This window comes from Equus caballus, chromosome 10 (genome assembly GCF_041296265.1).
Source record: "Equus caballus isolate H_3958 breed thoroughbred chromosome 10, TB-T2T, whole genome shotgun sequence".
NCBI classification, from domain to species: domain Eukaryota; kingdom Metazoa; phylum Chordata; class Mammalia; order Perissodactyla; family Equidae; genus Equus; species Equus caballus.
In genome coordinates, this window is record NC_091693.1 from 6,568,217 (window position 1) to 6,586,008 (window position 17,792).

At 49.4% G+C, this 17,792-nt stretch overlaps 1 protein-coding gene and 1 long non-coding RNA gene across 3 annotated transcripts; both read left to right on the forward strand.

The window, feature by feature from the left end:
* Positions 1-3,471: 3,471 nt before the first annotated feature.
* On the forward strand, positions 3,472-6,580 carry FFAR2 (free fatty acid receptor 2). 2 transcript variants are annotated; one of them, XM_070224049.1, is made up of 3 exons: positions 3,472-4,003; positions 4,408-4,491; positions 4,998-6,580. In XM_070224049.1, exon 3 carries the CDS (start codon positions 4,999-5,001, stop codon positions 5,980-5,982), a length of 984 nt encoding a protein of 327 aa, XP_070080150.1. In that variant the 5' UTR covers positions 3,472-4,003; positions 4,408-4,491; position 4,998; the 3' UTR covers positions 5,983-6,580. The 2 variants fall into 2 exon arrangements, with proteins under 2 accessions (XP_070080150.1, XP_070080149.1); XM_070224048.1 differs by lacking the exon at positions 3,472-4,003 and adding an exon at positions 4,633-4,785 and having other exon boundaries at positions 4,406-4,491.
* Positions 6,581-10,238: 3,658 nt separating this feature from the next.
* LOC138915886 (uncharacterized) lies at positions 10,239-15,506 on the forward strand. The gene is made up of 2 exons (XR_011422306.1): positions 10,239-11,693; positions 14,942-15,506. It is a non-coding gene; the product is annotated as an uncharacterized lncRNA (long non-coding RNA).
* Positions 15,507-17,792: the final 2,286 nt, after the last annotated feature.

Below are 17,792 nucleotides of genomic sequence, written 5' to 3' on the forward strand. Positions count from 1 at the left end.
TAGTAATAAAACACAAAGCTTGTTTGCTAACAGACGAAAACACTTTTTAGCCTCTCTGCAATAAGAAGCCAAAAGTAGATAAACTTAGACATGTTCAGCAATATCCCATCCCAAAATGACCCAGAAGCTCAACAGATTTTTATCACTTAGCTTGGAAAAACACTAAAGTTTTAAGTTACCAAAAAGAATTTGGAAGCTTTTTTCCCCAAGTATACAGACCATAAAACATAATTATTGTACCCAAAAACTCTTACCCATTTTTATCTATGCAAATCATTTGTTTCCAACAATTATGTTCAGATTACCCACAAAAACCTCATGAGATATTAGACGAAATTAGCTATCAGTTAAAGCTATTATTTTGCTGATGAATTTCTAACAGACACCGTGAACTTCTTTGACTAGTAAACCCAGGCTGCAAGCCTGCATCATATCCAAATACTGACAGCTCTGAGGACATGTCCATTTTAATCAAGCCAACAAACTTAAAAACAAGCTTTCATTTATCAGAGATTAATCTATATCAAGTTAACTTAAAAGACATTAGGTTAATTTCTATTACATTTAGAATGTATGTAAGCACTTACTTTAAGCCAATTAAACAGAGCTCTTAATTTTGGCCATAACACCCGGAGGTAAAATATCACACATATATAACACACATATAGACACACATACACAGAGTCTCCACAGCTATTGTTTTAAAAGTTACTGCCAAGGGGGCCCGCCCCGTGGCCGAGTGGTTAAGTTTGTGTGTTCCGCTGCAGGCGGCCCAGTGTTTCATTGGTTCAAATCCTGGGCGCAGACATGGCACTGCTCATTGAGCCACGCTGAGGTGGTGTCCCACATGCCACAATTAGAAGGACCCACAACTAAGGACATACAACTATGTACCCGGGGGCTTTGGGGAGAAAAAGGAAAAAATAAAATCTTTAAAAAAAAAATTACTGCCAAGAATCAGGTACAGTAATACAAAGCTCACCAGTTACGAGTCCAAATTTTGTTTTGAGCCTTTTTACTAACATTTGTGGAGAAGACATTTAAGATGCTAGATTTTTGTCAAGGGTGCTCTTATGGCCGTTTTCCCTTTTTCCCTTTGTTTCCCTTCAGTCTTATGAATTAGTGATGGGCTAGATAGTCCACAGAGGATTTGCAAGCTCTTTGAGATAAGGGAAATGGGTAGAACCTGAACCACCTCTAGAACTGCTTTTCCAGTCTTACAAGGATTTTCCAAGGACAGTTGCTCTTGATTTCCCACAAACTGGGTTGTAACTCAAATGACATTATAGGTTGATCTACCTGTCCAACTACATCACAAAGGCACAGAGAAACCCCTCAAGTTTTCTCCAAAATGGAGTTTCTGGGGCATAACCCATCCAATTGAAAGGGTTTCCAATTAGTTAAAATGCACCCAAGGGGTGAGTCTCTGGGGATGCTTGGGGTGTTCCTCATGGCAGTAAAGCTGGTGTCCGACTGACAGCAGTTGGAGAAAGGGTGCAGAGCCCGACTGAGTGTGTCAACATAGTTATAAGATTTAGTCAAGTTCTGCTTAGCCTGGGCACTTAGTCCCTGAGCCAGCACAAGGCAAGACAGGGAAGCAGAAGGAAAAGGTCTGGAGCTGGCTGGGGGCTGGGGCTCCCAGTGTCGGGGTTGAGAGTTAAGCCCCTAGCAAAAGGTTTTCAAGTTTTTAATTTTACAGAGGGTCCAGGTTCTGCTCAAGTCCAGCCTGAACTTAACCTAGACTTGGTGACAACAGAGGAGGTGACAAATGAAACAGACAAAGACAGGAAAAGAGGAGATGAGGCTTGCCCTCACAGGCTCTTCCCAAGGGTTATCAAGATGAGGGTCACACAACAGTTCCCATGCCAGCAGGACAGTTCACAGAAGAAATTACAGATCTCCTACCCTCGTTAACAACTCAGTAGGCACCTAAAACACTCAACAAGTGAACCACCAAGAGAGGGCACACCGCTTGGGGTCACCAGGGTGATCAGGACTGGAAACCAGAGGTGGGGCACTCCCAGGGCTGAAGCCTTTGACTCTTTAAAGCTTTCTTTGTTTCTCAGTTGCAAAGCTCAAAAGGAGCCCCAAATGGCCACTGTAACTTTAAGAGAGATGAAAGAAAATGGTCCATTACCTTGAAATCCCCCCTGATTCTAGGGCAGCGTCCTGCTCATTGTTCCTCCTTTGGGTTCTTACAGCAAGGGGTGATAGGGGCGTCCTCCTGCATTGCGTCACTTATATATCTTCCCTATTATGCCTGGCAGTAATAGGTGCCTGGTGAATAGTCCCAGAGGTAAAAGAATAGAGAAAAACAGTGAGGAATTTTCTGCAGGTCTGGGGGACAATCTACCCAGCTGCATACTGGAGGCTTTCTCCCAAGAAGGCGTTCCCATACTCAACCAAAGATTCGAGTTTGATACTTTCCTTGAACCAGAGTCCTGGTTGAGACTTTCCCACAGTTCAGAGTGTGGTCAGGAGCCATAGGGAGGGATACCAATCCAACGTTAGGAAAAGAAACCTGCCACAGGAGTCTTGGCGATTGACAACTGTCCTAATGATTTAAGTGGTTGACCCACACCCATGTAAAATGTATATATTAGAGACAGGATTAGGAAGGAATGGATTAATTCATTCTTCATCACCCTCATGCTTAAGGTACTGATTCTCTTCAAGCTGAATGCCATGATTTGCCCCATAGAGTAGCCATGGGCGGCAAACTTGGATTCATACAGCTGTCTGAGAAGGTTCCTGATAAATAAGTGAATTTAGATCCATCCTTGAAAAAGAGGAAGGCACAGGAAGAAGAGGGCATTTACCAGAACTTCAGCTCACAAGCCGGTGAGGCAAGATTCCCATACGGGCCACCAGAAGAAATGATGCGGGCTCAGCAAGCCGAGGAGTCAAAAGAAAGATTTCCTGCACTCTCAAGGTCTGGTAGTAGTGCTCCTTTATTCAGAGACTAGCATGGAGACAGGCCCCATGGGCAGTGAAGAGCTGCAAGCATGGGACAGGACCCATGGGCAGTGAAAGGCTGCAGGCATGGGGACAGGACCCACGGGCAGTAAGAGCTGCAATGGGTTGAGGGTAGGGCTAAATTTATAAGGCGTAGGTATGTGAGTTATTTTTCATTAAACGAAGGAAAGATCATGTAAAAAAGTCACTAAAATGGTATCAGTGCAGGTGGCGTCTGGTTATCAGGTGGACCTATAACTTTGGATACGGATCAGGTCAGGACGTCCTATGCTTCCCGGAGGATGATATAGATCGGTATGTAGGGCAGGGCGCCTTGGGCTTCTCTCCCTGGGGCAGCCTTGATCCTCATCACTGGGATGTGAATATTCCCGTCCTCACTTGGCTGAAAAGGAAACTAAAGTTCAGAAAATTGATCTGCCCCAAGGCCACCATGAAGGCACTTGGATTTGAGCCCAGGTCGCCTGACTCTAAATCCCACGCTCTTTCCACCAGAACATGATGCAGGCTGGGAGAAACCAACCTGTCTCAACTGAGACAGTGGAAGAAATGGGGACTGAGGGCAGGAGATCATATAGAAAGGAAAAAAATGAAGAATAAAAGAAAGTATAGAAGAAAAGTAGGAAACCTCTTTTCTGAGTATGAGTAGAATCACAGAAGAAATTGCCTAGAAAAGAGAAGATAATCTGACTTGGGAAATGGGAAAAATTCCTGGGATTGAAAAAAATTCAGGAACTAGAGACAGAAAATCTGGGTTTAGAAGCTAGAGCAGGGATCTCCAGGGGGAAGATGAAGACACCTGCACCTTTTGCTTTGGGTCTGAGAGGAGACAGCACTCAATTACCGACCTTCCTCTCTGGTCACCTGACTCGTGCTGGTATAAAAGCTCTCCACCACCCAGGTTCCCTACGACGTTTTCCCGTGTGACATGCGCGGAGGCAGTGGCTAAGGCTCTGTTCCTCTCTCCCAGGAACCTTCAGACTTTCCTTCAGGACGACCCAAGAGGCCATCCACCCACAGTGAAGACAAGGCAAGGCAGCTGGCTTGGGAAGTGAGGCCAGGATCAGAATTGGAGGGGAGGTGCTGGGGGCTGGAGGAGGCCTGTCAGAAACTGAATGGAAGGGTCATGCCGGGAGACAGGAGCCAGCATCAGGGCAAGGAAGCTTGGACCGGGACATCCAGCCCGGAGAGAGGATGGAGGGGCCAGACTGTGTGTGGGCAGCGAGGGTTACAACCAAGTGGAAACTGAGTCACCCCACTGAGAAGAGTTCTTTGGTTTATAGTCAAAACACCACACTGGGGAGCCAGTTACTGCCCGTGGGCTTTTCTGAATATTCTCTAAAGTCTCTCGGGGAACAAGCCCCAAAGGATAGTGCTGGCTCCCCGTTCCTCCTGCTTCCCCCTCTCTGCACCTCACCAACTTCCCCTTTTCAGTATAGGCCCAGAGTCTGGACTGCACTGGACGGGGAGGAGAAGGTGAAGGTGGATCTGCGTTCTGCAAGAGGAGAGGGAAACGAGGTAGGGAGAGGGTTGGGGGCTGGGCACCTGCTTCCTGGCGGGTGGTGGGTCCCAGGGCCAGGTTCTCACAGCCCAGGTCTCCTGAGAGACCTCTTATGGCTCTCTCCTCGGTGTGATGAGGCTTGACCTTTCTCTCCACAGGTCTCTGACTGAGGAAGTGACCTAAGAAAAGTCGGAAACTGATAGCAGTAACTTCCTGTGTCTGTGAGGAGAGCAGAGAGGCTGGGAAACCGGAGGGGGAATTCCCTTGGGAAGCCAAGGGTTGGTCTCCCCCAGAGACACATGACAGCAAACGTAATAACTACTGCTTAATTCCCGCCCAAGGCAAAGTCAATAATTGCTCTGGGCAGCCCTGGCGGGTGGTGTGAGCCAGCAGTGGTGGCAGCGGAAAGCCTTGGCCTGGGAAGAGGAGCGTGCCAGGGAAGATGTCCACATCCTGAGCCAGAGGAGCATCTGCAGGCTGTGAGTGGGGCCTCCTGACCCTGCCCTTTCTCATCCTCTTCCAGAATGATCATGCCAAGCTCCTTGATCGTCGTGTTCTACATCATCATCTTCGTCACTGGTCTCCCTGCCAACCTGGTGGCCCTGTGGGCCTTCCTGAAGCGGGTCCGCCAGCCGCACCCTGCACCCATCCACATCCTCCTGCTCAACCTGACGCTGGCGGACCTCCTGCTGCTGCTGCTGCTGCCCTTCAAGATCATCGAGGCCGCGTCTGACTTCCACTGGTATCTGCCGGAGGTGGTCTGTGCCACTGTGGGATTCGGCTTCTACAGCAGCATCTACTGCACCACGTGGCTCCTGGCGGCCATCAGCATCGAGCGCTACCTGGGAGTGGCCTTCCCCGTGCAGTACAAGCTGTCCCGCCGGCCTGTGTATGGAGTGGTTGCTGCTCTGGTCGCCTGGATCACGTCCTTTGGTCACTGCACCATCGTGATCATCGTTCAGTACTTTAACTCAACCCAGAAGGCCACAAATATAGAAGTTACGTGCTATCGGAACTTCACCCAGGAGCAGCTGGAGGTGGTGCTCCCCGTGCGGCTGGAGCTGTGCCTCGTGCTCTTCTTCATCCCCATGGTGATCACCATCTTCTGCTACTGGCGCTTTGTATGGATCATGCTCACCCAGCCCCACGTGGGGGCCCAGAGGCGGCGCCGAGCTGTGGGGCTGGCTATCGTGACGCTCCTTAATTTCCTGGTGTGCTTTGGGCCTTATAACATATCCCACCTGGTGGGGTTTTACACGAAGGAAAGCCCCAAGTGGCGGGTGGAAGCTGTGGTAATCAGTGCCCTCAACGCCAGTCTGGACCCACTGCTTTTCTATTTCTCTTCTTCCACTGCGCGCAGAGCCTTTGAGAAAAGGCTGCAGGTGCTGCAGGGCCCAGGTTCCTCCCTGCTGGGACTCAGAGACAGAGGCTCCGTGGAGGTGACCAACAGGGTCGGGGGTTTGAGTCAAGTAGAGGGAGCACCCAGTTCCGACTTCACCACAGACTAGGGATGGGACCTCTGGACCTTCTGGGCTACGGGTGAGCTGAGCAGGCTGGGAGAGGAGAGCATGAGGGTGTCTGTCCCACACTCAGGAATCCTCAGACCCAGGCCACAACTGGGACTGCAAAAATCTCTCTCACCCGCCTGGTATCCCTTCCTGACTGAATTTTCCTTCTCAAAGGAGCACAGCTCCATGACAAAAGCAGAAATGGTTAGGCATAGCAGCAGTATCAGACCAGAGTTTCAAAAGCAACAAAGCTAATGCGAATCCAGTCCTTGTGAGGCGGGTGGTGGCGGGGGATGGTCGGGCTGAAGCACAGAGTCCTAAAGCAATCTTGCTGCAAGCTCTGAAACAACTCCTAGACACTGGTCTGGCTGTTGATGCTGGAAGGAAGCCAACAGGGACGAGATGGAAGAGAAATACTAAATGAGGTCAAAGACGACTTGGGAAGGTCCTGAGCCAAGTGGACGAGGAGGGAGGACTCGGGGCTAAGACCTCTGAGGATCCAGGTCTGCGCTGTACCGATTTGACCCGCTGCTTTGTAAGTACGCTCCGGTCGTCTTCATGTGTGTATCTGCCTCCCCTATTAAAGGGAGCTGCCTGAGGTCTGGGTCTTGTCTTCTTCCTCCACGGCACCCCACACAGGTCAGGACACAGCGTGGCACCCGGCAGTCAGAGGTCAGCAATGACTAGCACAGGAAAAGAACACCTGATCTGGCAGATTGAAAACAAAGATAATAGAACTCTGAAGTGAGTGCCCACAATCTGTGTAACCCTTCTGCAAGCACAGGGAGGGCAAAAGCGGGGTGGACAAGCCGACTCAGCAGCAGAGGGGGCAGGGATGCATCTGAGGCCGCAGCAACGCCTTATGGTAATGATGTAACGAGAGGAAGAGAGTGAGGGCACTGGTGGAATCCTTTTAGATGGATGGAGAGAGACCGGACTTAGAAGGAGGACGTGGGGTGAGTCCTGCCTCCAAGGCGTGTCACAAGGGCTTCAAACACCTTACCCTCCTGCTTAGAAACCTGTGGAGCTTTCCTATCATCAGAAGCTTTCCCCCTCCAGACTCAGATCATCTCCTTCCATTGCCCACTTTGTGTCTCCTCTCCCTTCCCATTTCCACCTGCCTAAGTCATTCTCCACAGCAGGGACCCCGAGGAAGCTCTCTCTACCTACCTGACCCTCCAGTCCTTAGCCTCCAGACCCTTGCAACAGAGGCTGCACATCGGAATTACGTGTAGAGGTATAAAAATAATACAGATGGCCTCAAATCTACTGACTCAGAATCTCCAGGGGTGAGGCCCCAGCAGGCGAGCTTATGAAGCTCGCCAGGTGATTATGATGTGCAGCTCGAGTTAGGAAGCACCAGCCTGGCTCAGGGGCCCCATCTGTCCAACAAACTATTCTCTTTTTTTTAATGCTTTTTGGTGAGGAAGATTGGCCCTGAGCTAACATCTGTTGCCAATCATCCTTTTTTTTTTTCTCCCCAAAGCGCCAGTGCATGGTTGAATATCCTAGTTGTAGGTCCTTCTAGTTCTTCTAGGTGGGACGCTGCCACAGCATGGCTTCATGAGTGGTGCTAGGTCTGCGCCAAGGATCCATACTGGTGAATCCTGAGGGGTCTAAGCGGAGTGTGCGAACGTAACCCCTCAGCCACCAGACCAGACCCCCAAGAAACTGTTACTCAGAGAAGCCTTTCCTGCTTATAAGCTCCCTCACCTCAACCCCACACTCCCTCATCTTCTGATTGCTTGCTTTCTCCTCTCTCATAAAACCCCACTCACTTTCTCCAGAAGGACTTCCCTTACGATTCCCAGCCAACTGAGAGCTCATTTTCTCTCTCTCCCTTCCTCCAAACAACACTGGGCTGGTGTCCTAAGGGCCCTGACGTCAGTGTTAGTTTGGCTTCCTAGCTGGATGATCTTGAGCAAGCCACGACCTCCCGCCTCCATTCCCAAATCATAACAATAGGGAGAAGGTACGCCTCCAGCGTTCCTCTGAGGATTCCACTGAGACCGCACGTATAAAACTGCTGAGAAATTAGAGTATTATTCAGCTTAAAGATAGCAACCCACGTGAAACACAGAGAAACCCCCACTTAAAAGAAGTCTAATAAGAAGAAATTTAAAACGATGGAAAGAATATATTTAGAGAGCCAACTATATAGGATGGTTTGACAGCCACGGGTGAGAAAACAATCTGGGATTTTCAGCTGACCGTAGGCTTCCTACGCGTCTGTGATGCAGTAGACCTGCCAAAAAAAGCTAATTGGGTTCTGGGGAGCATTAAAAAAAACAGAGTCTAAACAAGTCGATGACAATCCTGCTCTAGCGAGGTCTGGGGAGCAGCATGTCCAGTTCTGAGCAGCACGTCTCGGAAAGGATGCTGACTCAGGAACCAAGCTCAGAAACACTAATCCAAGTGTTTGGGGGATTTAAAACCATATCCTGATGATGATGATGATGATGATGATGATGATGATACATATTAGATGCCAGGCACTGTTCTGGGGAGGGAGCCTGAGACAATTCAGGGAACCTAATTGGCTGGAACGAGATGAGGACCGGTGGAAGATGCATTCTACGTGGCCCCGTGGGGAAGAACGAGGATCGCGGATGAAAGGAGCAGGGAGCCGCACTTCAGGCAGGGCTGTTTAAAATGGGCCTGACCACCTGAACAAGGCAGTCACTTCCCAGGCCCCAGGACATTGCAGCACAAGAGAGAAAATGACCATCTTAGGACATGGAGGAAACCCGCACATCTGATAAGGGCTGACCAGTTAACTGCCACACCCCTTCCACCTCAGAGATTCCAGGGTTTTAGGGCCATGGCTGTTCTTGCTAATCAGGAAAGTGCAAGAAAATCTCTGGACCTGGTCCGAGACCTCCAGAGTGAAGCTTCCGCTCTCATAAACAAGTATTTGATCCTCCTCAAGTCACTTGATATACAGCCCGTTTCTGCACTGGGAGATCAGTAATCCATTTGTTCAACAAATACGTGTTGATTGCCTACAATAAGTCAGACACACTTTCAGGTGCTGGGGATGCAGGGTGTGTAAGAGGCAAGGGACCTGCCCTTTTGAGGCTTCCAATCCAGTGGGAAAAAATAGTTAACAAACAAGTAAACAAATATACAAGCAAAGTAATTTCAGAATGTGGCCAATGGTTTTTACAAACAAACTAAAACAGGGATATGGGAGAAAGCGTACTGGGGGGTGGAGGGGGTCTAGAAGATTCTCCTGAGTCAGTGATGTTCAGCTGAGACCTGAACAAAGAGAAGGAGTCGCCCACAAAGGCCCATGGGCAGAGCACTCTAGAAACAGGAACCGTTGGTGCAAAGGCCCTGAGGAGAGAGAAAACCTTAGCATCTCAAGGGCAGAGAGAAGGCCAGCGTGGAGCTAGAGCAGTGGTCTGCAAACCTGGGTGTGTGCGAGAATCACACGGACATTTGCTGAAGCCTCAGTTACTGTCTTGCCTCCCCACAGTTTCAGAATCTGTAGGTCTGCGGTGAACCCAAGGGTTATTTCTAACAATCCCAGGTGATGCTGACACTGGTGGCTGGGGGACCACACTTTGAAAACCACCGGGCTGGAATACCGTGAACTGGGGAGAGAGCGACAGAAGATGAAGTCAAGGAGGTCAGCAGGGACCAGACGATGCAAAGTCCGTTGGGCCACAGACAGGAGTCTGAATTTATTCTAAGAGCTTTTGAAACCATTTGAGGGTTTTAAGCAAGAGAGTGGAATGATCCGATTTCTACTCTAAGACACTCACTCTGGTATCTGTGCCCACCAGTGAAGTGAAGTGGTTGTTAGGATCGAGGAGATAATGTGCATGACAGAGTTAAGAATCATAAAGTACTACAGCAAACATGCAGGGTTTGCATCAGGCTGGGAGCTCCCCGAAAGTGGGGGCTGTTTCCTGTTTTATTAGCATTGGCTGTCCAAAGACCAAACAGCCGGGAGGAGCCCTTATAAGTTTATCATACATCTGCTTGATAAACAGACGTCCCCAGAGTATGCTGGAAGTTGTTTAACTACAAGTTCTGGGGATGGGGGTTTGGGGGCGGGGGAAGGCCCTGATTTGTAGCACTTGCTAATTTCTGTGGCATGCACACTCCCACCAGGGCCAATTGCCACCACCGTGAAGACGCTGGGCACAGGTTTTGCAAGTGGTGTTAATAATCAGCTCTTGCAAGCCAGTTCAAGCACGTCCCTGGAAGCACCTCCCAGCACATATGTTCAGCTGGCGACAGATCACATCCTCTTTGAAAAAATTTTCTCTCTCCCTGGCTACATATAGCACGGGCTCCAGCAGAGGACTTTTGACACGATAAACACTGGCTAAATATGGCTGGCTGGGCCTCATCCAAGAGGATCCGGTGGCTGGTTAGAATCTCCTGCAGGATGACAGATGGGTAAACAGAAATATTAGTGCTTGGTTAACGAATAACACAGACAGCAGCCTTGAGCTGCTACCGGGAAACCTGGCTGGAGGGAGCCGGCTCAGCCTGCCCTGGGGGCTTGAAACGGGAGCAGGAAACGGGAGTCCGGCACAGACTGTTCCACTGCCCCTTTCTGGAAAAGATGCTGTTGCGCCCCTTCCTCAGGAATTCTCATCTGACCATACGGCCAGAGAGCACGGGTCGCGTGGTTTTGTGGTGATCATTGTGGTCGGAGAAGGCAGGGGCAAGGCGGGCAGGGAGAGGGCCGGAAGGAAAGCACACAGCCAAGACTCTGACTCCACTCCTTTTGACTGCCTGGCCCCTCAGCTCCAGGATTCTGTCAGTTCTCTTTTTTCCAGCTTTCTCTACCTCCTGTGGTTAGATATTTTTGCCCCATTTTTTCTTTTCATTACTTTTCTCTAGTCACAGAAAATGAGGACATTCTCATCAACAAAGTGTACATTCGACCAGGAAACTGGGCCAAAGATCTCTAAGCTCTCAGAAGCAGTAGTCCAGTAACACACTCGGCAAACTTTCAAATGTCTGGTGAGGTCGAAGACGTGAGGTCAAGGGGTAGAGGTGGGAGCCAATGCCACCGACGCAGGCCACGGTCAGCCGCCCACCAGCAGCTTACCCAAGGAGGGGCCACCCACGGCTCTATTATAATCCCGGGCTCCCTCTCCCGGGCGTTGTCCCCTGCCACCTGTCAGCCAGAGCAATGATTGGCCTCAAGGAAACAGTGTTAGGAAAGTAAATATGATGCCCCCAAATCTAGATATTTTAGATAAAAAGCCACATGTATAACAGTCTAGAATTTCTAAAGTGTCACAGCAGACATTACGTCACTGGACTTTCCACGGGTGTAGGCATTCCTTCTGCCGCAGACGTTTGTGGAGGCCTCCTCTGTGTTACGCCCTGGTCCAGGCGCTAAAGACACCACAGTGAACGAGGATGAGGTCCCTGCTGTCACGCAGCTCACCGTCCAAGGAGAGAGGCAGACGGAGACCAATAGACACCCTGAGGCGGGCTGCGAGCTGTGAAGACAGGAAGGCAGAGTCGGGGCAGAGAACGCCTGGAGGAGGGCAGTAGGTGGCTACTCTTGACTGACTGGCTTAGGAAGGCCTCTCAAAAGTGACACTGGAGACGCGACCAGAATGACAAGAAGAATCATGCACCTCAAGAGCCTGGGGTGGGGGGGGGATCTTCCAAGCAAAGGGCTCAAGGCGAATGCAAGGCTGGAACAAGGTGAATTTGCCAAGGAACAGAAAGGCCAGGTAACTGGGGCTTAGTGATCGCTGGAGGGGCGGGCTAGGGTCAGATTTGGGGCTCTCCGAGGTTTATGAGAAGGAGCACAGCACATATCTTCTCCCCGGTTACCAAGAAGAGAAGCTGCGGCTCAGAGAGGTAAAGTGACATGCGCCAGTCCTCATCAAGACGGTCTCTTGACCCCTGGTCCCAGGCTCCAGGCTCCCTCTCAAAACTGGATGCACACGCTCCCCTTCACTCACTCATCCGGTATCTCGCTGTGGAAGGGAAAGGAGGGTGGGACCCCTGGCTCATGCAGTGTGCACTTGTCGGTGTAGAAAGCTGGGGAGAGAGCAGAGGCTGCAGAAGTTCTGAGGCAAGAAAGGAGCAGAGGTGGACCCAGTGCCTGAGCGCTGAGAGCACCGCGGGGACAATGCAGAGGGCCAGGTGCTGGGAGTGAGTCACGGCTGAGGACGGGCCAGACACCTGGGCTCTGAGAAAGAGACGGGAGGCTGAGGCAGTAACCAGGAGCCAGAGCCTACTGTCCCCGTGTCCACCGACCTGGGACAGAAATGGCAGTGTGAGGACAGAATGGTGGAGCTTTGGGGACTCTTAGAAAGCCTCCAGTCCAGTGATTTTCAGTCCGGGCTGCCCTCCAGAGCCACCTGAGGAGCTTCTAAAAAGGCCAGTGCATTGGGGTCCTTTGTTTTGTTAAACGTCTCCATGTGCTTGGAAGCCTGGTGAGGCTGGGAGTCACCATGTCTGGTCCTGCTCCTCCCCTGGCCTGGCCAGAGGGCTCCAGGGAGGCAGCGGGGCGTAGTGAGGGGTCGGAATCCCGGCTGACGCTGTGCAACTTCTCTGGGCTTTAGTTTTCTGACTGAAACAAAAAAATGGGGCTAACACACCTACATCATCACGGAATTATGAGGATGAAATGAGTTTAACACTGTACATACAGAACACTTAGAACGGTGGCCAGCACCCTGTACATGTTTATACACGTTTGTACACAGCAATCTCTTTGAAATGTAATTCCATCCTTCTGCTGAGAGGCCCTGAATGTTTCTCGCGGCTCTTGCAGAACAAATCTCAAGCCCTCGCCATGGTCAGCAAGGCCCTGCATGATCCTGACGCTTGCCCCTCTGCCCAAGCTCATCCTTCTCCCCCACACTCCCCTCGTTCTCTCTCCATCCTCCCTCTGCGCCATCAACAGCCGCTAAGCCTGCCCTCGCCTCCCCTTCCCGTGCCCTTGTTCTTCCCTTTCCTGGAGCCCTTTTCCCCCAGATTGTCACAGGGCTGAGTCCTCACCTTCCAGGCTGCCTGTGACTTCCACGTCATGGCTCCCAGGACTGTCTCCTCAACCCACAGTTGCCTCCCTCGGATACACTCACCCACACGATCCTGAGTTACTGACTTTGCCACGTCTATCACTCTCTGATATCATCCACTTTTGTCTTATGTGCTATTTTTATAAAAATTATACATGCGCGTAGTCTAATGAGGCAAGTGGTTTGCTGTGAAAAACAGCATCCCTCACACTCTGGCCCCAATACGGTCATTTACCCTTTCCCGGAGGCAACTGCTCTCCGCTGTCCAATTAAATATTTATCCTTTCATGTCTTTAAGGGACTTCCTTATTTTACTACACATCTTCGTTTTTCAACTTCAGGTGTTATCTGTTAACCCCCCCGTCTGGCTGATGAGGATTCAGCCCTTTCCCCCTCTGATTCATAAACACACGCGCGCCCTCCCCACCTTCTGTATCTCCCTAACGTGTTTACATGAGGACTGTGTCAGGGCCACGCGCCATGCTGACGTTACCATGACTATGCAAACAGCGGGGCTCTAGCAAACTATGATTACTTTTACCGTCCTGCACAACTTTTCCCTCACCCCTGGAATTAATAATTGCCTTATTTCTCATTTGCTTAGTTTCCTACATACTTATCACTAATTCGTCCCCAGACTCTTTGCCAATTATTTCCTCTCAAGACCTTCAGACCTATTAGTAGGAAACAGATTTCATCTTCCTGAAGAAATCACTCCCAGAGCTTTCTGACCTGCTCTGGTCTGGACCGGCGGCAGTTCGTGCCAGGTGTACCGCTGGCCCCTGGATGTTCTTCAGTTGAGAGGTGTTTTGCTTCTCTGCTCTTGTTTCTCTTCCTTGGTTTATGTGCTCTAGCAGCTTCTTTAAAAAGCAAACGTTTTGAGACACTGCATGTCAGGAAATGTCTTATTCTACCTTCATGCTTGATATTGGGCAACGTGTGGAATTCTAGGCTGGAAATCATTTTTCTTCAGAATTTTCAAGGCGCTGCCACACTCCCTGGCAGCTTCCAGTCAGACTGAACATGGCCAGATATTCTGATCCCTGATTCCTTGCATGTGGCCCATCCTTTCCCCACTGGAAGCTCAGAGGGTGCTTACCTTTCTCACAGATACTCTCGAATTCCATCCACTATGCCAGGCACTGGATGGCCTCTTCCAATCTGCAAAATGATACCATTTGGTTTGGGGAAATTCCCTTAAAACATTTTACAATTATTTCCTCGTCCTCATTTTTCTCTCCTCTCTCTTTCTGGAACTCCTATTATTTGGGGGATATGGGACCGCTGAGATTGGCCCACTAATTTTCCCTTCTCTGATTTTCCATCTCTCCATCTTTTTGCTCTGCTTTCTGTGAGATTTCCTCAAGTTTATCTTCCAGCTCTTCTGTCTAGTGAATGTTTCCTTTTTGCTATCTCTTTTCATTTCCAAGCACTCTCTTTTATTTCTTTCACAGTGTCGTGATCTTGTTTCACGGTTGTGATATCATATCCACTCTGATCTCTCAGGCATTTTCGCCTCCCTGCTCCGAGTGGCCTTTTTTTCGTATGGGTCTCTATCCTTTATGTTAGAAGTTGTCATTGGATATCTGGCAATCCTTGGTTGTCTGCTCATCCTGAAGAGAAGGAAGGGGACTACCTTTTTTTGGAGAGAGAGAGAAAAGGTAGATAAAGGCAACATGACATGAGGTCTAGAGTTTGTTTTAAAAGCAGAAAAAAAAAGAAAAGAAAAGGAGTGGAAGAAGCAAATATGGCAAAATCTCAATGACTGTTGAATCTGGGTGATGGATAAATTAGGTCCACTGTACTAGTCCCTCTACTTTGATCACGTGTGAAAATATTCATGATAAAAGTGTGGTTGTTGGCAGGATTCAGTTCCGTGAGGGCTGCTGAACTGAGGGCTGTGGGCCGGCGGCCTCCCTCAGCTGCTTACAATGTGGGCCTCTCCACAGGGCGGCTGACTCCCACCAGAGCAAGAAAGCAAGAAAGCAAGAAAGCAAGAGAGGACGAGACGGAAGGCAGCCTTCTTATAAACCTAATCTTCAAAGTGATCTTCCGTCGTTTTCGCTCAGCCCATTCTCAAAGGGAGAACGAACTACGCAGGGTGTGAACATCAGGAGGTGGGATCACCGGGGCCATCTTGGAGGCTGCCTTCCAAGCTAGTAAATAACCAACAGAGGCTGGAGCACATGAATTAGGCTTCACTGCAGGGTGATTCAACTGGGGCGTTTACTTGGGGACCCTTGAATGTCAATTCTTAGGGTTTTCCTTCTTGGGCTGATCAAATTTCCCAGAAAACACTTTTGTAATCTCCTGGCTGGAGGGTGAAATTTGGACTGCCAGACGTGATGGAGCCACATGGAGAAGAGGGCTGTGGGGGTCTCAAGACACAGCACTCCTTTAGTCTCCTACTGCGGTTATGGTGCCCCTCTTCCCAGCGTGTCTGGTACCTCACATTCCAAAGACCCTCTGTGTTATCCTCTCCAGAGAATAAAACTCCAGTCTTTTCCTGGGTCAGGGGCAGTTGCTTTGCATCGGGGAATTGGGGAGGAGATCTGGAATCCTTTTTAAATAAGCTTTCAACCAATTTTCCTCATGTTAGCCTGCCCTTCACCCCCATTTCTAGAGGTCCCTGTTGCCACCAGTTCATGAGCCTGGTGCGGACTCTGCAGGAGAAACTTGGTTGAGTCTTGGCCTTTCCCACTCCTGGCTTGGGATTCAGCTTTCACAGGTCTGCCAAGTCACTTACCACTCATTCATCTGCGTTCCAGCTTTCAAAATTGTAGTGGCATTGCATCCTGTTTTGTTCTCCCTGTCCTTACGGGTTTAGTGCCTTCCTAAAAGCTCTCTTTACTGCCATTATAGTCTGATTTCAGGAGGGAGCCAAAGGAGATGTGTGTATTCAATCCACCCTCATTAGCCTCAGGTATTTCTTCTTTATATTTGTTTGTTTATTTGTTTATTGTCTGTCTTTCCCTCTTGGATGTGGGTTCCAGGATAACTTGTCTCTTTCGTTCAACTATGCATCCTCAGCCCCTAGAACCGTCTTGACACAGGTAGGTGTTCAACAAATGACTGAATCCGTTTGCTGGAGGAGGAAACTTGCTACTCACTATCAACAAGTTGGTAGCAGACCCAGGTCTCCTGACTTTCCATCCAGAGCCCTTCCTGACACAGCACGGCTGGGATGCGGGTGATTCTGCTAACCAATGATACTGAACAAGCTGTAAAGTAAAGTTGTAAAGTTGTTACACAGTGATTTCAGAATCTTATCTCATTTGATCCTGACAACAGCTCATGGGTTAGACAGGGAAAGGATTATTATTGACCCTGATATAGTTATGATCCTTGCCAAGAACTGTCCAGTGCCAAAGAAATCGTCAGCCTTGTTCCTGACCTTTTATCCCATGCTGCTGGTGTTTGTCTGGCCCCTCCCATCACTTCCTCTGCAAAGGGGACTTTTAAGCCTTATCACCTCTCATGGAAATGGTCCTCAAGAATCCAAGGCCAGCTCTCTCATAAAGATGAAAACAGGTTCAGACACGGGCCTTTGAGCAAAGAAGATGTCTGAATGTTGTGACATGGTTGGAGCAGAGAAAGAAGTGGGACTGTCTGAATTAGGAGAGTCTAAAAAAGAAGGTGGCACTAGGAGGGTCCTGGAGGAAGAGGGACTGAGTCCCTCAAAAGAGCAGTATGTATATGGTGGGGAGAGAGAGGGGATGAGAGCAACCATCTATCATAACCAGTAGACTCTCTCAGGAAAAAAAGGAAAGAAAAGAAAAAAACTATAATACAATCATAAAGCCAGTTACAAATACTCTAGAACAGGTTCTATAAAACAATAACGTCAAGACCTTGGGATCCAAGACTACCTTGGTCTCTGGCCAGTCTGAACTCTGCCTGAGCCCCCCAGTGAACAGTGAAAGTCGGGCACATGGCCCCCTTGAGGGAAACAAGATGGACCTCAGAAGGCACACCAAGTCCCAAGGGCATGGGTCACAGAGATAAAAGGCTGTAAAGGGCCCCACACTTTCCTGGTGCTACTTGCTGTCCTCTCTTGGAATCTGCCTGCCCCCTCCTGGGTAGATAAGGTTATTACCTGCCTCCAAAGCCTGGGAGGCCTAGGTGCCACAGAGGCTGTGGCCTCTGCTGCTCACATGCAGCCAGGAATCTCTCAGCAGCAGAAACTTAGGAATGAGGAGTTGGCAAGGGGTCCACCGCCTTAACCCTGCATCAAATCAAGATGAGTCTTGGCACGGAAAGAGGCTCAGGACACCTTATTAAGCTACAAAAACAGTGGCAGAAGAGCATAAAGAAAGCAGTATTGTCCATAATGTTACAATAAGTCTATACAATAATAGCAGCTAAGTGTTGTGAAACTTCCGTACACGTGGACACAGCGCCAATCCCTCTCACTACCCAGCGACTCCTTGCAGAAGCACAATGTCGGTACTGCCACGACTTTTTACAAAAAGGAAAATCGAGACAGAGTGATTGTTAAACAACATCATATTGTTGCCCAACATCATATCTCACAGCAAAAAAGTGGCAGGGGTAGGACTGGAACCTGAGTCTGTACCACTCTGGAGTTGGAACTCTCAGCTGCTATCTTATACCGCCTCCCTAAGAAGAGCACAATGTGCGTGCACACAGGCGCACGGATGTGAAATTCTGAAAGGCTATGCAACAGTCAACAGGTTACGAGGGAGTCCGGGGAAGGGGAGGTAAGTCAACCTTCCTCTGCTTCTTTACATAATTCTGTACTGTTTATATTTTTCCAATGAGCATGTGTTATTTCATAAT

What these genes read in the sequence shown, in the direction of transcription:
- FFAR2 (XM_070224049.1), top strand. Translation starts at nt 4,999, where the DNA reads ATGATCATGCCAAGCTCCTTGATCGTCGTGTTCTACATCATCATCTTC.